Source organism: Leptopilina heterotoma, unplaced genomic scaffold, assembly GCF_015476425.1.
Source record: "Leptopilina heterotoma isolate Lh14 unplaced genomic scaffold, ASM1547642v1 Lhet_190, whole genome shotgun sequence".
Taxonomy (NCBI): Eukaryota; Metazoa; Arthropoda; class Insecta; order Hymenoptera; family Figitidae; genus Leptopilina; species Leptopilina heterotoma.
In genome coordinates, this window is record NW_025110909.1 from 301,834 (window position 1) to 325,444 (window position 23,611).

General features: G+C 30.4%; 1 protein-coding gene across 4 annotated transcripts in view; it reads right to left on the minus strand.

The window, feature by feature from the left end:
• Positions 1–23,611, minus strand: part of LOC122500705 (cell growth regulator with RING finger domain protein 1-like) — a 219,211-nt gene that overhangs the window by 121,501 nt on the left and 74,099 nt on the right. For all 4 annotated transcript variants that reach the window (XM_043609765.1, XM_043609763.1, XM_043609764.1 and 1 more), the window contains one exon: positions 15,934–16,091. In XM_043609765.1, the coding sequence (XP_043465700.1) occupies positions 15,934–16,087 (154 nt within the window). In that variant the 5' untranslated portion in view covers positions 16,088–16,091. The remainder of the gene's footprint in view (positions 1–15,933; positions 16,092–23,611) is intronic.

The window sequence follows — 23,611 nt, forward strand, 5'->3', positions numbered from 1 at the left end:
TAATTAAAATAAATATAAAAATAGAGATAGGGGGTTGGCGCGCGAAGCGCGCAGGGGCGAAGCCCCCTAGTTTAATATAAAATTTTAATTCAGTTGATTTTAAGGGCATTTGAACCATTCCCAGTGTGCACGTACTTTAACTGTTCTAGACCAAAAAAATAACAGTGTTCTAGAATAAGTGTTACAATTTTTTTATAGAACAGTTTTAGAGCTTTGTTCTAAATTTGTTCTGGAACAGTTGTTCTGTATCTGTTCTATAACAGACATGTAACATTTGTTCTAAATTAGTTATAGAATTTTGAAGTAACATTGTTCCTACAGTGTTCTAAAACACTGTTACAAAAATTTAATATAACTGTTCTTTCACTATAAACTCGTGTTTATTTTCACTACACGGAAAAATGTTATTATTAAATTTTATAAAAGTATTTTACAAGTGTAGGACAAAATGCGACAAAGGAAAATTTTGCTGTCAACAAAACTAACACAGTAAATCTTAATTTAAGATCGGTCTTAAATTCAGCACTGTCTGCTATAATGTTAAAGGATTCAAAAATGTTGTATCTTAATTTAAGGCTGCTTTCCTGCTTTAAAATAAGACTTTCTTTTTACTGTAAACTTTAACAAAACGTATCTATATAAAATTTAGTAAAGTTATATTAAAATTTGTTAAAAGTTTTCGATATTTGATATAACTTTACTAAATATAGTATAATTTTTATTAAAGTTTAATACTTCTAATATAATAACTAATATAATAACTTTCTTTCCGTGTAGAGTGCAGCCGCGTTTTTGCATGAATTACAAAAAATCTTTTGAATTTAGATACTTAGAAAGACTTGTATCGATGATTCGTGAAAAATTAAATAATTTTTAACATCAAATATTTAATTAATTTATTGTCAATTATTAATTAATAGGTATATCATAAAAATACAATAATAAATTATTATTAAGTAATTAATTCAAATTTGTTATTATTTGTAGCATAATTATATATTTTTATTTGTAATAAAAAAATTTATATATATATGGAGCATTCCAGGCCAAATCGGAAATTATTTTGCTTTTGCATCTCAAAAATATTTTTATTAAAAACTACGTGTGAAAACAAAACTTTTCATTATAAAAACGTCCAATTTGATCAATTTTTGACCGAGTTATAAAGATTTAAAAAAAAATTTACGTAAAAAACGTCATTTTTCATAAATCTGTATCTCCTGAACCGCTTTATGAAAAAATTTTAAAAAATTCAAGGTAGCTCATTTCAAAGAGTACTAAAAGAAAAAAAAATGTTTTAAAAAAATTTGAGATGCAAAAGCAAAATAATTTCCGATTTTGCCTGGAATGCCCCACATATAGTTATTTTTTTATCAAGTATGTTACATTTCAATTTATAATTTTAGCATTGCACATAACGGTCCCACAATTCAAAAGGAAGTTGAAGTAAAATCATTTCCAAGCTTGCGTGGCTATGCGGTATGCGTATTCGACTTGTGTCCTCTAGGTCTAGGTTTCGATCCCCCGTGCGTGCGAAATTTTTCATTCTTAGTTTTAAGTGTTCTGTGTATAATTCTGAATATTGTTACATAAAGTATAAGTTTAAATAATTATTAACAATGATAATAATAATTTAGTCATTAATTTAAATAAATAAGATAGTCTGTTTAAATTATTATTAAAGAAAATAAGAAAAATATTTTTTAAAAACTTATTGCAAAAAAAGATATTCTATTAATTATTCATATTTTTATTCATACTCATAAACATTTATTTGTTCTATGCAACTATTAAATTTCTGCTTGGGTATTATTTATGATAAATCGTTTTTGTTATAGAATTGTTATATATTTGTTCTAAAACAATGTTCTAGTTTTGTTAAAGAATTGTTACAGACTTTGGTTCCTATTTTGAGCCTTCAGGGGGACGACATTTTGACCTGCCTGTTCCTCACCAGTTACAGAACTTGTTCTTTTTGTTTTGGAATAGTTATAGAATTATTCTGTAACTTTGCACACTGGGTTATAACATCACAGTTTATGCAAAGCATGTGTTCTAAAACTTTGACGTCGCATAATGGTTCAAATGCCCTTAAAATAAAACTTTAATTTATTTTAAAATAACTATGTGACGCGCTCCCTAGAAAAGTACCTAAGAAGCAAAAAATTTTAGGTTATGTTTATAATTTTTTGAGTTAAAATACAGAAAGAAAATTAATTACTATTACAAATTATGGATGTCAAAGTATTCATAACATCCAAAATTAAAAAAAAATTAATATAAAAATAAATAAAATTATTTTTTTAAATTTGCGTAATTAAAACGAAACTTTTAATTAAAAAAACTAACCAAAATAGCATAAACATAACCTTAAATTTTAATTTGTTTTATTAAATAAAGTGATTTTAAATAAATTGGACCAACTTTTTAACGTGACCGTCCGTCGGAACAATTTTTTCTTTCTCAATAATGATAACTTAAAAGTCGACAATTATTTTCAATTAGAAAGAAAAATAATTTGTATAAAATAAATTAAATAAATAACAGCGTTCCATAATAGCACTCTCATTAAAATAATTAATTGTTTGACACTGCTTAAAAACCATCATTTACTTTATAATTGAAACTTCAATAATATCGCATCGTTTTCAATACGGTTACAAACCATTATTTACTTATACTAACAGGTTTGATATTGAAAAACATTTAAATTTTTTCAGTTTTTCTGTACACATGTTCACAATTATAAATTAATAGCAAACGAAACAAAGAACAAAATTATTTTTTAAAAATTGAATTATTAAAAAAAATTTTTTTAAATTCTTTTTTTAAATTAGATTTTTACTGGAAAAAAATAAGTTTCTGCAAAAGGGAATACAGTTTATTTTCCTTGACCTCTGAAAAACTTTACCTTGGCATTATTTTTTTGTGGCTATTTATATTCTTTCAGAAATGAACTCAGAAAAAAACAAATTAGTAGCAAATTAAATTGCAGCAATACTTACAATTCTTATTTAAAAATTATAAAATTTGCTTTTTTGAACTAATTTACTAATTTCAAAAAAAAATATAACTTTTACTTTTTTTAAAATAAATTTATAATTTTTATTCTAAAGAAAAATAAAATATTGTTACTGTAGAGTTTATTTTTTCAAAATTTAATTTGTAGGTATTTTTATAAATTATTTAATTTTCACTTACAATAAAAAAAATATTTTTTGGTAAAGTTAAAAAAAAAATTTCTTTTAAAAGTATTTTTGTCGATTTAGAAACTATTTTTTTTCATATTCTGTTTCATTAAAAAGTGACTCGCATGCACTTGAATGTCATTTCTTAACCTTGACACTCAACTACGATTGTGTTTTGTAATTAATGTCTCATCAAAGATAAAAAAAAGCTTGTTTTTAACACATTTCTTTCAAAGTTAATAATACATTTTTAAAATGAAAATTAATAATTAATAAATCAATTGAATAATGCTTAAAAAACTATTCGAATTTAGGAAAAATTTTTTTAAAAAATCAAAAAGATTTTTATTTTCTGATTATTTAAAAAAGGGACAAAATATTTTTGAAATATCAAATTATTATTATTATTTATTACAAGCATGCAATTTATTTAAGACAATTTCTTTAAGAGAAAATAAAAAATTTTTAAATAAAACGATAAAAGAAAAACTTTAGAGAGAGAATATTGAACGATAATTTTTTTCACCCAAAATTTGACGAATATTTTAGTTTTGAATTATCAGAGAAAAAAGAAACCAAAGTGGCAGACAATCTAATCAATCACTTGAGTCAATAAAAAACAAAATGACATGTGACATAAAAATTATTCTTTTTCCTGACGAAAAAGCGATGAAAAAAAATATCTTCCATTTTTTAGATTTTATTCTCTCAAGTACACGGAAAAAAAAGTACGTAAAATTTTCATTGACTCAGTGCTTGACTTTTGGATACGACACAAAATACTAGAAACATTCTAGTACTTTTGCATGAGAGTTTCAAAAGCAGTCAATGAAAATTTCTAGCACCTTGCTTGAGAATTTCGTTGACTTTCAAAAAAATTGTATATGTATTTCTGTAAAATAAAATAAATAATTTCCACTTGTTCACACAGTTTTTCTGAAATTCACTCATTCATTCACAAATTTAATTAATTAATCACACAAACAAAGAACAATTATTGTATCACTTTTCGACGTTTATCAACACTTATGAACTAACCTATAACACAAGCTTATTACGTTTAGATTGGAATCGAAGGATCGGGAACAGGAGTGGGGACGTAATCCTAGGAGTACCGACTGGGCTTCATATAGTGAAGACCTCAAGGCCTCCATGGCATGCTTCCCCACTTCCTATGGAACGATGGAGGAGTTAGAGCTTGCAGCGGAATATCTGCGAGATTCTATTATCTGTTCCTTTGAAAGGAACTGTGTAGTTAAGAAAATGGGCTTCAATGGGGGCGGTAAATGGTGGACCCCCCGTTTGGAGGAACATAGGAAAACTGTAAGAAAGCTTTTTAATAAAGCCAAGAAACGTAGGCATCAGCGAGCATGGGATGAATATCATACCGCTCGCGATTCTTATAAGAAAGAAGTAGATAGGGCAAGGGGTGTCAGCTGGAGAAGTTTTTGCGAGGGAATCGAGAGGGTACCAGAAGCTTCAAGACTTCATAAAGTACTAGCTCGAGACCCAATGGCAAAATTAACTACTATTAAGCTGCCTAATGGGCAGTATGCCCAGGATAAAAGGGAGTGTCTAAAGCACCTGATGGAAGTAAACTTCCCGGACTTTAGAGAAGGTTTGGAGAACAGCCAGGGCATAGGACCAGGTAGGAACCGAAGATATCGGGAACACTGGAAACTAGCAGCCAGGGTTGTAACTCCGGAAGGGATTGATTGGGCAATAAGCACTTTCAAACCATTTAAGGCTTCAGGGGGGACGGTATATATCCGGTTCTTTTGCAAAAGGGATTGGATTGTATTAGAGTACCCCTGTGTAAAATTATGAGAGCATGTATAGCTCTTGGTTATACACCGGAGTCTTGGAAAAAGACGAGGGTTGTGTTTATTCCGAAGGCCGGTCGGTCAAGCTATACTGCGGCGAAGGACTTCAGGCCAATCAGCCTAACTTCCTTTATATTAAAGACGTTAGAGAAACTGGTGGATAAGTTTATTAGACAGGAATGTCTTAGAGATTTTCCCCTACATCAGGGACAGCATGCATATAGAGCAGGCTTCTCAGTAGAAACAGCCCTCCATTCGGCAGTATGTAGAATAGAGGGACAAATTAGCAGTGGTGGTTATGCGGTTGGTACTTTTCTTGATATCGAAGGTGCCTTCCCTAACACCTCTAGCAAAACTATCTGCAGGGCAGCCAGGATGCGAGGCGTGCCCGAGCCGCTAGTTAAGTGGATCGACAGCATGCTTCGCGAAAGGGCCCTGGAGGCAGAGTATGGTGAGGCCAAGGTAACCGGCCTTGTCTCAAAAGGGTGCCCACAGGGAGGAGTTCTCTCTCCTTTATTGTGGTGCTTAGTGGCAGATGAGTTAATTAGAAACCTCAATAGCCAGGGATATTATACGCAAAGTTATGCGGATGATTTCCTTATAATTATAAGAGGGCACTCAATTGAGACCCTCTTAGAACTTACGGAACGTGCGCTTAAGATTGTCAACACGGAAAAAAAAGTACAACCGAAATGGAGAAATTTTTCGCCATAACAGCTAAACATTTCGTCAAAAACGAGCGAGCGATATTGGCATTATCGCTAGAATCGCGATATTGAATTTTACTTGAAAGACAACCTAACCCTAAAATGATTTTTAATTTTTTTCAATTGTATGTTTCAAATTATAACCATATGAAAGTAAATTATTGAAATTAATACTGTTTTAAAACTAAAAAAACACAAAACTGATATTTACGCTGTCAAAAAAATTTCTGGGTAGGAGCCGTAGGAGCGGCAGGTTTCCATATAGTTCCAATATGGCTGACGAATTGCACTCAACCAAAGCTCACTATCACTGAATTGGCTAAACTTTCGGCTAATGTAGTTAAGCTTAATTCCAAACGTGGGTTATGTTGTTCTTCATTTTAATTATATTCCCAATATTGCTCGTTCGCGTCATGAAATTTTTTTCCGTGAAGGATTGGTGCAATCTGACTGGACTTTTTGTAAACCCAGAGAAAACGAATATAGTAGTTTTCACAAGAAAATATAAGGTACCGAGTTTGAAGAAACCGATATTTTATGGAAAAGAGATTTCCTTTTCTGAATCGGCTAAGTATCTGGGAGTAATCCTGGATAAAAAGCTGGTTTGGAGGGAACATTTCGAATATCAGTATAGCAGGTTTTGTACCGCGTTTTGGGCGTGTAGAAGGGCGATAGGGTCATCATGGGGACTAAGGCCTAATATGGTCAACTGGCTCTATCAGTTGATCTTAAAACCAAGGTTTCTTCACGCGGTGGTTGTCTGGTGGTCTAGGACTTAACTGATAACGGTTAAAGAGAAACTAGGCCAACTGCAAGCAATGATTTTCAGGGGTGTTACGGGGGCAATGAGGACCACGCCAACAGCTGCGTTGGGATTCATGCTTGCCGAGGTACCTCTGCATATTGCCGCGGTGAAAAAGGCGGCTCTCACTATGAGCAGGTTAACTGCGCAGGGAAGGTGGAAGGTTGGTGGTATACACACCAAGCTTCCACGCTCAATTCTATCAATACCAGAATTAAGTATGGTGCAAGATAGAATGATCAAGAGGGTGAAATTTAAACCCCGCTTTAAGATCATTACACCTTCCAGAATGGACTGGAAGAAAGGTTTTCCACTTGGGGACGAAGTCTGGTATACAGACGGCTCCAAGATGGACTGCGGTGCAGGCTTCGGAATTTATCGGAAAACTGGTTGCATTAAAGTGGCTGAGTCATTAGGACAACATGCCACGGTCTGGCAGGCAGAGATCTATGCGATTTTAACTTGCGCCAAAATATCCATTCGAAATGGAACAAAGGGCAAGAGGATTAGTATTTGTGTGGATAGTCAAGCGGCCTTAGGGGCTTTGAAAAATCCCACAATAGAATCAAAACTCGTCTGGGAATGCCGGAGCGTACTAGATGAGTTGGGTTCAGCAAATAGACTTTCATTGATTTGGGTACCGGGTCACTCGGGAATCAAGGGTAATGAAAGAGTAGACGTCTTGGCGAAAACCGGTTCCGAGACGAAATTTATAGGTCCTGAACCAGCAGTGGCAATAATGCCATGCTTGGTTAAGGGAGCCATAGAAAGATGGGGTGAAAAGGAACATGAGAAGTATTGGGCGAACGTTGGGGTGGGAAGGCAAGCGAAAACTCTGTTGGGGTTAGCACTCAACAAGAGGCGAACGAGCGATCTCCTAAAACTCGATAAGATCAGAGTTAGAACCGTAGTTCGTCTACTTACGGGTCATGGACTATTGAACTACCATCAGCATAAAATAGGCAGACAAGTTTCACCTATGTGCAGACTGTGTGGGGAAAGTAACGAAACTTCGACTCACATATTATCTGAATGCCCAGCGTTAGCTAGGATCAGGCTATCTAGCTGGGGTCAAGCAATTATTGACCCTAAGCAGGTGAGCAACCTATCGATAGAAGAGATACTGGACTTCTGGAGAAAAACAGGACTCTAAGAAGTTGCTATAAACGAGCGAACTGCAGTCTGGTACAATGGGTTCTATAACCTAGGTGCTTACTTTCCCCTCTTGAGGAAAATCCAGCTCGATCTCGGTGTCAGATTAAATTTAGATTAGGTTAGCAAATTAAATTGCAGCAATACTTACAATTCTTATTTAAAAATTATAAAATTTGCTTTTTTGAACTAATTTACTAATTTCAAAAAAAAATATAACTTTTACTTTTTTTAAAATAAATTTATAATTTTTATTCTAAAGAAAAATAAAATATTGTTACTGTAGAGTTTATTTTTTCAAAATTTAATTTGTAGGTATTTTTATAAATTATTTAATTTTCACTTACAATAAAAAAAATATTTTTTGGTAAAGTTAAAAAAAAAATTTCTTTTAAAAGTATTTTTGTCGATTTAGAAACTATTTTTTTTCATATTCTGTTTCATTAAAAAGTGACTCGCATGCACTTGAATGTCATTTCTTAACCTTGACACTCAACTACGATTGTGTTTTGTAATTAATGTCTCATCAAAGATAAAAAAAAGCTTGTTTTTAACACATTTCTTTCAAAGTTAATAATACATTTTTAAAATGAAAATTAATAATTAATAAATCAATTGAATAATGCTTAAAAAACTATTCGAATTTAGGAAAAATTTTTTTAAAAAATCAAAAAGATTTTTATTTTCTGATTATTTAAAAAAGGGACAAAATATTTTTGAAATATCAAATTATTATTTATTACAAGCATGCAATTTATTTAAGACAATTTCTTTAAGAGAAAATAAAAAATTTTTAAATAAAACGATAAAAGAAAAACTTTAGAGAGAGAATATTGAACGATAATTTTTTTCACCCAAAATTTGACGAATATTTTAGTTTTGAATTATCAGAGAAAAAAGAAACCAAAGTGGCAGACAATCTAATCAATCACTTGAGTCAATAAAAAACAAAATGACATGTGACATAAAAATTATTCTTTTTCCTGACGAAAAAGCGATGAAAAAAAATATCTTCCATTTTTTAGATTTTATTCTCTCAAGTACACGGAAAAAAAAGTACGTAAAATTTTCATTGACTCAGTGCTTAACTTTTGGATACGACACAAAATACTAGAAACATTCTAGTACTTTTGCATGAGAGTTTCAAAAGCAGTCAATGAAAATTTCTAGCACCTTGCTTGAGAATTTCGTTGACTTTCAAAAAAATTGTATATGTATTTCTGTAAAATAAAATAAATAATTTCCACTTGTTCACACAGTTTTTCTGAAATTCACTCATTCATTCACAAATTTAATTAATTAATCACACAAACAAAGAACAATTATTGTATCACTTTTCGACGTTTATCAACACTTATGAACTAACCTATAACACAAGCATTTTCAAGGAAGGATTCATGTTCTTTTCTTTCCGTGTAATTATTAAATTAAACTTTATCAATTTTTTTTGTCACTTTTACAATTTATTGCAAAAATTTTTATTATTTATGTTTATTTTGCAATATTTGCAATATGAATAATTAAATTAATTAAAAAAAATTAATCTATTAAAATTGTATTAAATTATTAGAGGAGTGTTGTTAGAGTTAGGCATAGTTTTGACTTTTCATCATAACTTTCCCTGTAAAACGAATTTCGCGCATATTGTTGGAAAGATCAACTCAAATGCATTGTTTTTGCTGAATATTGTAAAAAAATTTGACCAAAAGATTCAGAGTTATAAGCAATTAAAAAAAATGTTGTCAGAGTTGAACATGGTTGCCAGAGTTGGGCCACTGTAGAAAATCAATGAAATATTTAGGAAAATGATAAAAATGACCTTCAAATGATAGAATGACATTTGGGAATGAGAAAAGGAACCATGAAATTCAAATAAAATCCCATATTATGCATTTTCATATAACTTTAGATAATTTATTCCTCATGAACAAAATCCAAAATTGATAAAAGGTTATTAAAAAAAATTTTTTCCTCTCTTTCCAATGGAAATGAAGTTTTTAACACTTCTTTAATTGAACAAATGAATTTCTGTGGCAAGTACGCTTTGTAATTGCAAAATTTCGGGTGGCTCAACTCTAACAACCGCTCATGGCTCAACACTGACACTGTGCGTCATATCGCACAGAACACAAACGCGTGACACAAACACCAAAATACTTTACACATTTATCACAGAGTCACACAATACTCAAATATACCTACGTTCGTATTCTTAACTGCGACTCATATGAAAAGATGGCTGACACTTAGTAGCAAGAATTTACGTACAAATATAGATGGCGCTAGTGTGATAAAATGAAATAAACGCGGTGGCTCAACCCTTAACCCTGTCCAACTCTGACAACTCTCCCCTATTATATAATTATTTTTATTATTTTATTAATAATAATTATAATACTTTAATTATCTTGAAAATATTTTTTTAACGTTCTTCTAATTGAAAAAAGTTTATTTTATTTCTAAAATTTTTCTTTTAGAAAACAAATTTTATTTTTAATTCTAATTATTAAATTATTCCTAATAATATTAAGAGAAGTTTTAAATTTAAATAAAAAATTCACTCCTTATCTAATTATCAATTCGTTTTTTCCTAAACTCCATAAATTATCACTAAAAATGATGATTAATCAAAATTCAACATCTATAAATAGAATGACATTTAAAAATATAACTGCGATTGAAAAAAAATTCTCTCTAATTCTATTTTAAATACGACAGAAATTACTATTAATCAAATAACTTTTAGCACTAAATTTGCAATTTTCTAAATGTGGAAGAAAAAAATATACATATATTTATGTACTAGATTTATGTATACGTAAGTCCATTCAGGATTATATTATTCGATAACCATCTGATGATTATCTCATATTCTTGACATCAGACTATTAAATACATTATATAATAAGAGACGATTTAACTTTTACATCTACACAAAAAAACAAAACAAATAAAAAAACAGAGAACAAAAAAAATTCTAATATACAATATACATAACAGGAAAATTTTAATTTTCCACACCAGGCACGTGTTGAAAATGCAAATTAATCTTCATATGTTGTGAAAAAAAGATCATTTTGCATTCAAAACACAATGAAAAATCTTTAATCACAGTTCGTTGATCTACAATTTGAAATGAAATGGAAAAAAGGTATTTTCACTTTTTTCCCAATTATTTAGGTACTATTTTTATAAATAAATTATTAATGATACTTAATTCGTTAAAAATGCCACTAATTCTATACTATTTCTTAAAACGAGATTTTAAATATAAAGTTTTTTAGTTAAGAAATTAATAATGTACCTACACGGAGAGACCGAGGTTACTAATTTTTGTATAAAATCTCACTAGAATTTACTATTTTCACATTGCAACCACCGGAAATAAGGGGACTTTTTGTATTTTTTACTATTTTCTACACAAATTCACTATTTCGTCCAATAGTTCCAAACAACTGTAGTAAACTCAGAAATATTGTGTACGTAAAATTACTATAGTCGTTTGCAAATGCAGAAAGAAAGAGTGAAAGAAAAAATACGGATTTTTATCGCCGGTTTCCCGTCAATTCTTGACTAATGGAGATAAACTAGAAGGATTTTTACATACACAGACACACACACACACACTTATATATTTGTTGGATAAATATTTGAAGACACACACATGTTTATTTCACTTATATGTATAGACGCGGTTAATTAATACACTAATACACAACTGCACGCACGACAACGAATTTCACTAAAAGTATACATCTTTATTTCCTTATATATTGAATGATGAAAATTTACAGCACTTACGAGAAAGCAGTTTACTTTTAACAACTTATTCCAAGACATAGTTCTTGGGACAGGAATAAATGCAAAATTTATTAATTTCTAATGGTCAATTTCTGAGATAACGAACGACCTACGTTTCACTTTATATTTAATTATTGTAGATAATATCCAAATTTATTTTACATACGCGAAACATAGTCACTGTCAATGATCGGATGGCATCGGCTCATTTACGGAGATTGACGAAGTTAGCAACCAATAGAAATGCAGGCGCCATATGACTGCACTCACTAGCCACACTTGCTCACCAAAAATTACTACAGTGGATAGTAGGTTTTAGTGGAAAATGTTTTCATTTGTCAGATTTTGTCTAATTAAATTAGAGAAAACTATAATCAATTTTCGCTACATTTACAACTCTTACACAAAATATTAAAACTTGCTATTTTAATGTAGCAAATTTATCTATTTCTTTTGTAAATTTATCTAATTCTGTAGTACATTATGCTAAAAGTCCCCTTTTTTCCGGTCATTGCAACCATTTTTAGTAATTTTTACAAATGTGGGTCTCTCCGTGTACGACTATTTGCAACTATTACGAAAATTTTTTTTGAAGCTTTTGATACTATTTTTTATTTCTAAATTCAGTCCGAGATATGTGAATAAAATAAATACTATTTAATTGACTGAAATAAAAATTATTTGAAACAAATAAATATAATAAGTAAATCAGTAAATAAATAATATAAATAGTAAGTAGACAGATTTCATTAAAACCTATCGCTTTTTTTAATTGCAATTTACTTTCAGTTAATTTGACTTACGTTAAATTTAATATTTTATTAATTATTTATTAATAATTATTATTAATACACTTAATATTTTTTAATAAAAATTGTCCGAAACAAAAAACGTTTTAGTGAAAATTTAACCTGGAATGACCCATTATTAAACATAATATGGGTCATTCCTTATAGAAATTTCACTAAATAGTTTTTTTGTGTCGAACGATTTTTATCAAAAAATATTAAATGATTATATAATTTGTAGTAAAATGTTTTTAACACAATAAATAAATAATAATAATACCGATTTAATATATAAATCAATAAAACAACACAGCTTTTAAATAAACAAAGAATTTATTCCTCGAAGCTCGAATCAGGATACACGGATCGCCAAATTATAAAATCTCATATTTTCTAATGCCGCGTTCTAGACCAAATAAAAGTGCATCTTCACACTTGGACCCAAAACGGCAACTGCCCAAGTCATCCCTTGAAAAACCGCGCTTTCCTTGGGAGTCGCCAAATTCCTATGCCTCGTTGCCCTTGTCTAACATAGACCATATGGTTATCATATGGTCCTCGAACCGCCTAAACCTTGGAGTCTCTTTGTCCCGCGAAGTTAGACCCAAAGTTGCTCTCAAACAAGTTTACAGCATTTCCCAAAAATTTCCACACGACAAATTTTATAATTTATTAAATAAATGTTAATAAAATTATAAACAAAAGAATAAAATATTAATGAGCAAATAAAAATATTTAATCAACAAATGTAAAAAATTTAAATAAATTTAAAAAATATATACCTACACAAAAGTGAAAATAAACTACTATCGAAAAAAATAAATTTTTTAAATTTATTATTTTGAAAAAGAAATTTTTATGGTAATAAGAATTTTTTAAAAAATGCTAATAATGAAAAAAGAATTAGAAAATTTTTTTTGGATGTGATTGCTTAGAAATTAGCGTTAAATCTTGATAAGTTGGCCTTTTTAATATTCAATATTGAGAATAATTTTTTTCTTCCTTTTTTCTGCTTTAAATTCTAAACGTAATCGAAGGTCATTCTATTGTGATTAAATTAATCGATACTAGTGAAAAAAATCAGGTTTTCTATTCAAATATTTAATTTTCAAATTTTTAGATGAATTTCAATGAAGAAAAAAGGTGCGAAATGAAAAAAAGTAAGTTTTTATATTCGTAACAAAGTTAATTTTTTTTTTAATTTCTCTATTATACCCTTTTATTACTATTTCTCTTTTTGCTATTTTCCTATTTTATTTTTTCAATATTTTACTCTTACTATTTTTCTATTTTATTATTTTTTAATTTTACTGTTTTACTATTTTACAATTTCACTTTTTCTTTTACTACATAATTTTCTATTTCAATTTTTTTCTTTTTTACTATTTTATGAATTTTACTACTTAATACTTGCCCACCACCCTATGGTTTAAGCCTGGGCTAAAAAGTGTCGGTAAATTTCGGTGCAGAAATCTATATCTAGAACCGGGCCCTACTTATCTACTATTATAAAAAAAATAAAATAATTATAATAATAAAAAGGGTATTATAATAGTACATTATGCAACAAGGGAGGTAAGTCCGAGTACCCTTTATCTCCCTAGGGCAATAATGGTTATTTTATTGACCAGCTGGGTTATATGGGAGAACTTAGCATGCACCGGTACAAGTAGCATAGAGTAACCATAATACGCCTGAGTCGTATAAAAAATTATAATAAGAACAATATCAACAAATATAATTTTTCCATCATAGTGATAAAAAAACTAAGTAAATTACTAAATAGCCGAATATTTCTCACGTGTAAAAGATTAAAAAAGGAAGGAAAAAAATGATCTCCGAATGTGTAAAAATAATTCAAGGCCAAAAATGGACTCAAAGTCCTTTGTGTGTGAATGGCGAGGGCGGGAGGGAGGGAGAAGGCCCGCAATAAAGTAGTTTCAAATGTAGGTTATCGACTTGTTTCGAGAAGTCGATGAATTGGTATTCAGGTGCGATAGAAGTCGAATTATGAAACGTCCTCACCTTGACCGCATGCCAGGTCAAAAGATACATTTATATATATATTCTTTTATTTTGAATATTATTAAATCACAATACCAAATGGGATTTTTTTCTACCACGTCTAATTTTAAACTAGATGTATAATCGTTTGATATTTGAAATAAAATATAAATAATTTCTCTCTCTGTCTCCATCTTTCTTGTTAAGCATCGAAAGGTCGATGGGCTTTTATATTACAGAAAAAAACTGAACTCAAAATGAGACGAAAGAGTGACTCATTATGAGTTGCAACAAAAATGATCCCGATCAACTCATTTTGAGTTTTAGGCGAAAAGTTTTAAAATGAGTTGGGTCTGACTCATTTTGAGTTCAAGATAAAATTACAATTATAGTTAAATAACAATCACTTTATCATAGAAATATTAATTAAAATAATTGTTTTCAACAAACAAGCAGATTGCACTGCAAAAAACTTTGTTTCTTAAATCCGATTTATTGTATTTATGGAGAATTGAAAAAAAATTTTTTAGGTTAGAACTTGGGAATTTATAAGAATCAATACCAACCTTGCAAAATAAAATCAAAAATTTTAATATTGCCTAAATTAATTATTTTTTTAATTTGGACGTGATTAATTTTTTCTTTATTTATTTATATCTACCCAAGTGCGAAATTGGGTTGGCCCAAGGTTGGCCTAACTTTGGCAAGCGAAGTTTTAGTTGCAAGAGTTTTCCCAACTTTGGCAAGTACTAGTGCCCACGGTTGACCCGACGGTTAGCAAATGTCTGTGAAACGCAGTTTAAATGACTTAAACATTCTTGGTCGGCCGAACTCTGGGCCATGGTTGGCCAAACGGTTGGAAAAACTCTGTGAAACACAGTTTAAATGACTAAGACTTTCTTGGTCGGCCGAACTCTAAGCCACGGTTAGCCCGACTGTTGCAGCTTTAATATACATTTAACGTTATATATTCCCATGTAAGCGTAGCGTAGTGGTCAGTGTATAAGTCTTTGGTGCGTTAGGTATGGGGTTCGATCTCAGTGAGCGTTAGATATGTTTGAAAATGTATGTATTAGATTGTGTTTAATAATAATAGGTAAAGGTCATATCTGATGTTCCCGCTAATAATAACGTGATAATTGTATAAATAATTTAGTTTTTTAATAATTTTTTACCTTTGGCAGTTGAAGTTGGCCAAACTTTGAAAATTGTGGTTGGCCCAACTTACGCATCTAAAGTTGTGCCAACTTTGGCGTCAGTCTTTGGACCAACCATTGAAATGTATGGTTGGCACAACATATGCATTTTAAGTTGGGCCAACTTCCTTATGAGTTGTCGGGCCAACCATCGTCGCCATTAGACGGTGAACCGTTATCATCTGTATGGTTGGCCCAACCTCTGGCACGAGAAGTTGGACCGACTTTGTAAAAGTTGGCCCAACTATAGGCCGACCAAAAAATCGCACCTGGGTGATAATATAGATAAAATTTTCCTAAAAGTCCCGAGATGGGCCGGTTGAGTTTAAGGAGTTAATAAAATTTTTCAAAATTCGCTTTTGTCAAATATGGAATTTTTTGTTAATGTTTAATTTCTCAAAGAATTTTTTGTAGCTTAAGGGGAGGGAGGGAAGGAAAACTTATTGCTAAAAAAATATTTGTTGTTACTCACCAGTATAACTGCTTTTAAAGCTCTCGTGAAGTTTGAAGGTGAAAGGGATGTGGACCTTCATCATTTTCATCTGAGGGATTCGTGGTGCGTGCGTGATGACTCCGCCTGTTCCTCCAAACATTAAATCATCTCCGTGCACCCTTAGAACCATCATGTTCCTGAAACAAAAATATATTTCCTGTTTTTTATTTTTATATTATTATTTTGTTTATTATTAATATTGTCAATAGTATTACTATAATTATTATTAATTTTTATAATATTAATAGTATTATTATTAATATCATGAAAGAAGTTTCATTATTCAATTACTTTTATACGTTACTAAAGAATCTTCTCCCTCACTCTCACTATTCCCACTTCAGAGTTTACACTCCACCCCTCCAAAGTTAAATCTTTAAAGTGCAAGCTAAGAATGCGATGTAAATCTTCTAAATTTTTCTAAATTTATTATATATATAGTTTATTTGTCTTCAGATTTACAAAATCTATACAAAGGAGTCTTCCCTTTTAGAACATTTCCACATTCAGAGCGAGTTCGTTTATAAAATTTACAACTTTTTTAATAGAGAACATATCCACACTATTCAACAAATTCATCCACTCATTTTTAATTATCTCTGTGTCATTTTCCTGTGATTTGTATTTAAATCTATAATAATAATATATATTTTAATATTTTTAAAACATCTACATTCAATTATTAAATGATAATCATCGCTCAATGGCTTCCTATCCTCGCAGTAACAAAATTTATTTTCCGAAAATTTCAGACATTTTTTATTAACAATTATTCTTTTTTGGAAATTATTTATTAAACGGACCTGTACAAACACTTTTAAAAAACTCAGGGGTATCTTATGTTTGAAACATTTTTGTGCACCTACATATAGATTGAGATTTGGGTAAATTCGCAAGGCTTCAGATTTTTTGACTCTTACAACATCATTTAAATATAACATTTTTTCATAAGAAGAAATTAATTCATTCTTTTTATTTCTTAAAATTTCTAATGACAGGTTATTCCAAATCTCTTCTGCATCAATCTTGACAAATAATTTTTTAACTTGAAGAGCCCAATTAAATTTTTCAACAGAGAATTTTCTTGTGGATAACTCCCTAAGTCTTTCAAAGCATATCCGGGGGTATCGGTCTTCTGACATATCAAGAATATTTATAATCCAATTTACAACCAATTTAAATATTTTTAATTCGATATGCGGACTACCCGTTTCTACTCGAACTGCGTATCCTGGAGTACACTGAGGAATCTGCAGTATTTGTTTATAGTAATTTACATGTACTTTTTCCAACTCCTCAATATATCTTAAACCCCAAGTTTGTACTGCATATAAAAGTGTATTACTAACTGAGCTTTCAAATAATTTGTTTATCGTATTCCAGGAGTCAGGTTTTAGTCTATAAATTGTTTCCATAATTGAACCTATTGCCAAATTCGCTTTTGATACAAATTGATTGGTTGTCTGCGCAAATACTGCCGTCTCTTTAAATAGAGTTCCCAGATACGTATATTGTTTTACAATTTTAATTTTGTCTTTACCGTAATTTAAGTGAGTACATTTTTTCTTAAAGCCATATCCCCCTTTCTGAAAAATTATCAATTTAGTTTTCTCTACACTAACTTCCAATTCGTTCTCTTTGGAATACTCCAATAAACAATTTAGTATTTTTTGCATCATTACTTTAGAATCCGCGAGAAACACGAAATCATCCGCGTACTTCAGAATCAATATTTCCACCGCATGGTTCACCGATACTCCTCTAATTCCTCTAGAGATAAAATATTCTTCAATATCGGATATAAACAAATTAAAAAGATTTGGGCTCATCGTTTCGCCTTGCATAACTCCTCTAGTGACATCAACCGGACTCGTGGTTCCTCTCTCTCCCTTAATCGAGACTTTAGATCTAGAGTAAAGGTTCGTTAATAGTCTGATAATTCGAGAACCCAGTCCCATAGAATACAATTTATGCCATAGCAATTTGTGAGACACTGAAGGAAAAGCGTTTTTGAAGTCCACAAAGAGGGCAAGAAGTTTACCTTTACTGTGACTCAAACGAGTCTGAATTATTGCATTTAAAGTAAAGATGTGATCACTACAACTTTTGTTTTTTCTAAACCCCGCCTGTGATTCAGGAAGCAAATTTGATATTTTAATCCAGTTATTCAATCTTTCATTAATAATTTGAGTAAATATTTTCAATATATTATTTAAAAGTGCGATTGTTCTAAAATTAGTTGGGTCTTCTTTATTTCCTTTTTTATAAATCATTTTAAAATATAAATCAGTCCAAGATCGGGGGATTTCACTTGTGCTTATTATTTTATTAAATAAATTACTCATATACCGAATACCGATCTCCGGTAGGTTCTTCAAAAATTCGTAAGAGATCCCATCGGGTCCGGGTGATTTGTTATTTTTACTTTTATTCAGACTAACTGTAATCTCATTTTCAGATATAGGGGAATCAAGAATCGGATTTCCGAAATCTAGCATTTGTAATATATAATCAGAGTGCTCACGCGGGGGAAACATATTCCGAAGATAATTATTCCATGTTATTAAATCTATATTTTCCGAATTAAATTTTTTGACATTATATTTATTAATAATTTTCCAGAAATTTTTGGGGCTATTCGCAGTAGAGAGCAAATTTAGTTCATTTTGTTTATAATTGTCTTTTTTCTTTTTAATTAAATTTTGATAATTCTTTTTTTCTTCACTATATTCTATTACTTTTTCGGTTAAAAAATTATTTATTTTACAGTCTTTTAGTTTCTGGTTTAATAATCTCTTCCTCCCCAAACACTCTTTATCAAACCATACATTAGATTGATTAAACTGTCTATTTAAATTTCTTCTCATTCCTAATTTGTCTGCACCATTTTTTATAGTTTTAATTAAATTTGTTGCCAAAATATCAATTGTCTCATCAAAATCTTTATTGTTTAGAGAGGAAGAAATTATCTCCATATATTCTTTGGTTAAATTTTCATTCCATTTGTATCTTGTACTTATTTCGTTATTATTTAAAAACAGTTTTAATGATAGAACTACCGGGAAATGATCCGAACGTGAGGGGACAGTCCAAACTTCTAGTTTTTCAATTAAATTTATACCTTGAAAATTGACCCAAATCAAGTCTATTACTGATTTTTTATTATTACTTAGATATGTATAGTTTGCCGGATAATCTCCCGAAGTTCTCCCATTTAACAGAAAAAAGCCGTTTATTTCCAAACATTCGACAAGTTTTTTTTCTCCTATTATTAACTTCCATATCTAAATTTTTACGCTCATTTGAAACATTTATATTATTCAATTCAATTTCATCATTAATTTGGTTTAAATCTGAAACTCTAGAGTTAAAATCACCGCCGAGAAAAAAAGGAAGATTTGGATATTGACATTTTATTAAATTAATTACTTCGTTCAAAGCAATTAAATCTTTAACTATATCTGCACTTGGATTCAAGTAAACAAATCCTACAATAAAACTTCTACTTTGTACATTAACTTTAATTATGATATAATAATTTGTTGCTAAAAGAGTATTTATTTTGTACAACCTTGAATCTGCTAGTATTACTAATCCTCCTTTTGGTCTCCCGAATTTTTCCGTCTTGACTGCTGGGCTGTAAACAATTTCCATGACTGGTTTTCGTGGTAAAAAGTTTGGCTTGTCCAACGTGGTCAACCAAGTTTCGGATATGAATATAATATCCTCAGCCTTCATCTTGTCACAAATGTCATAGAAACTATTTATTCCTCTTGAATTCCAGAATACTAATCGTGTGGAGATGTCCTTTTCCCCGTATAATTTTATTAAGGTTGTCTCAGCATTCGAGGGTCCAAGTCCTTGACTTTTTAGGAAATGATCCAGCTGTTGATTTCCTTTTTCTTGATCGCTTTTCTTTTGAAATTTTGATTTTTTAGTTGTGTCATTTTTACTGCCAGGTTTACGACTTCTTTTACGTGAAACTACTGTGTTGAAGGACGTAATTGATTCGTCACTCTCTGAATGAAGCATTGTTTCATCGTAATCCAGTGTATTATTGTTTTGAAGTGAATACAATAGTGCTTGAGCTGTCGAGGCATCGAACTTCTTATTTTCAATAATAATATATTTTTGTCCTACATGCGCGATAAACTCGACTTTCCGTGCATGCATAGCGGGCGGAAAGTAAGCTTTTGCCGCCCGACTACCAACAGCGGGCGGAAAAACGACTTTTCCGCCCGCTGCTTTAGCAGTATTAAATAAATACTACTAATTATTATATTATCACTTTCTATTACTTCAAATCAAAACGGAGTCAATTTTTAAGCAAAATTTATCAAAAATATTCGGACTCGCCTTAAGGCGCTTGCACACTTCCAAATTTTTAGGCGAGCAGCGAATTTTCACGGCCTTGAAATGCACATTACTAAATATGATTGGCTCTGACAAAAGTACATTTTCACGCAGCTTTTTGTAGAGCCAATCATATTTAGTAATGTGAGTTTCAAGGCCATGAAAATTCGCTGCTCGCCCAAAATTTTGGAAGTGTGCAAGCGCCTTTAGGCTTAATAAAAATGTTTCATACACATTTAATAATTAGTGCATATTCATTTTTGAATTTACGGATGTGTCTTGTTTATCGCGCATTTGGACAAAAAATATCGTGTGCAACTCGGGCGGAAATGTCAATTCTGACCTCGTACGATTGCCGCCCTCGCTTCGCTCGTGCGGCTTTCGAACTCGGTCAGGAATTGACAACTTTCCGCCCTTGCCACACAATATACTATTCCCTTTGACTTTACCTTCTTTGCCAATCTGCTCAAAGCTGGTCTTGATTTCAAACAATTTTTTACGATCTTCCCGTTGTTTATCTCTTTGTTCTCTTGATAGATCATTAGAAAAGCTTATTTTCAATTCTTTGAACTTACTTGCATTTTCAAAGATTAGTTTTTTGGAAGAAGAATGTTTAAAAGTCACAAGTAGAGGTCTGGTTCTGCCACTGTTCCCAAGGCGTCTGCAACTCTCAATATCTTCTTTACTAATCCTTAAATTAGATGTAGAAAAAATATCCAACATATTTTAATAATTGGATCCTCATTAGGCATTTCCTCTATCCCGTAGAATACAAGATTTTTTATTCTTTCTTTGTTCAAAAGAATATCAATTAATTTCTCAGCTTTCGACAGTCTTAATTGTAGAGATCCAGTCTTTCTCTCCAAACTCTCAGAACTCAATTTACACTTTTCAACATCTTGTACAATTTTTTCAGTAGTCTTTTTTAACTCCGTTGTGTCACTCACCACTATATCCAGTGTTTTTTTTGAATTTGTAACTTGTTCCTCTACTTTTAAAAGAAGAACTTTCAGTTCGTCGTTCGTAGTCATTCCGACAATTATTCACTCAATCTATTATATACACAATTGAGGAGCACGAGTAAACACGTCTGAACGGTACGAAAGACAACACAAGACTCCATCTCTAAATTTATTTGTTTTTTCACTATTATTTAAAAAATAATAAAAATAATTAAATATTAAATTATATAATTTAAAACAAGTAAATGTTTAATAATGTAATTTAAAGTAATTAGGCTTCCGTTTCCGGTACCGTTTCGGTATACACGCGTTTGGAAAGAGTTAAGAGTTTTTAAACAAATTTTGGGGATTAAAAGAAGGGTGGGTAGTGTAGTGTGTTGAGTGTGTAGTGGATTTTACGGTAGTGTAAAGGAAAAGTATGTTTGCATAGAGCAGTGACTGTGTGAGTGATAAAAAAGGTAAAAAAGAGAAGTGTGTATTGTGAGGTTAGGTTGCATGAAGTGAGAGAGGAGAGAGAGAGAGAGAGACAGTAGAAAATTTTGAGTGATAAGGTAGGTTTCTGGAATGGCTGAGTCTGACTCAAGTAGTGTAAGTGAGAGGGAAAAATAGGCGCAAGGAATAAGAAAGAATGAAAAAAAGATGACGTGTGAGGATAGCATGGATTTGTTAGAATTAGTATGGATGTTGAAGGATGCGATGGATGAAGGAGCTAAAAGAGTGAAGGGAAATTTGATGGATATATATGAGGATGGGGAATCAAGGGGCAAAGAGATAGTGGAAATTGAAGAGAGGTTGGAGAAATTGCAGGAAATGTGGAATGAATGAGATAGTAAGTGGAAAAAGGAAAAGGAGAGCATGTGGAGAAGAATGAATGGATTAGAAAAATTTGTAAGGGAAGCAAATGAAGGGATAGAGAAAGTTGATGGAAGTGATTATGACAGGTTGAAGTGGAAAATGGGAGATTTATTAAGACGAGTGGATGTAGTGGAGCAGGAAAAAGAATGTATTGATCAGAGGCATGAATGTAGGGGTGTTGGAGGGCAATAGAGAGAGGTGGAAAAAGTGTTGGCGTGGGTGGGGGTCAGTGTAAGTGTTAAAACAGTGGGAATAAAAGGAACTGGAAACGGAAGCCCGGCACTGGCGAATTGAGAGGTAGAGAGAGAGATGCGAGTAGGTTAAGCTGAGGATATGTTAAGTTGCGATAGGTTAAGTTGTATGAGTTGTATTTTAGTTGTAAGAATTTTTGTAAAAATAGAATAAGTTAATAATTTATGTATGTTTTTGGGAGTCTCGAACCCTGCGGATGCAGGGAGAGTAAATAAACAATATATAAATTTAAAGTAATTAAATATTAAATAAGGTAATTTAAAATAATTTAATTATGAAATAGTGTATTTTAAAATAATTGAATAATATAACTGAAAATAATAATTTAATTTAAATTAAGTAATTAATTTTTAAATTAAAATAATTAAAAAAAGGAAAATTTGAAAAAGTAATTTTACCAAAAAACTCTTTTCTCAGAATTTTCGTTTACAATTTTCCTCAATATTATATACCTATACATATATGTTAGACATCATAAATAGATAAGCATTTTCCCCTTCCAACACTTTTAAAGAACAAAATTTTATATTTATTTAAATTCAAAAATTATTTTTAATTTTTTGTTAATATTGTAAAATTGTTTTTTCTTATTTTAGAAGGTTAATTTATTATAAAAAAAGTAAATTTTTACAATAAATAAATTTTTATTTATATAATTATTATTTAATCTATATTCTACATTTGTACATAATAAATATAGTTCTATCCTTTAAATAAAAATAGTTCTACTATTATCTAACTGTTATTTTTATTAATTTATCAAACTAAATTAAAAGAAAATAACAAAATTAAACTTTAATTTAAATAATTTGTAGGCCAGTTTTTCCACAATTGTTTGTTTATTAACTTTTGTTGTTAAAACAACGTTTCGGTAGTAGCCACTACCCTTATCAAGTTTAAATTAAAAACACTGAAAAAAATTTTTTTTTTGAGAGTAACATTTGATTTTATAATTTTATATACTTATATAAAATCCGGAAAAAGTGTATACTTACATAAAGCATTGTCAAGAAAATAATTAAGTTTTTGTAAAATAAAGTATTTTAACTATTATATCATTTTGGTTCAATTGATAAAAACTTTTTTTTTCCTTTTTGTTGTTATAAAATTAAAATTTAAAAGGATGATTTTTTATCCCTATATTGTATATAGTGATAATATAGAAATTTCAGATATCAATTGTATAGAGATTTAGGGATTTTAATACTACAGAGATTTTATGGATGGTGGCAATT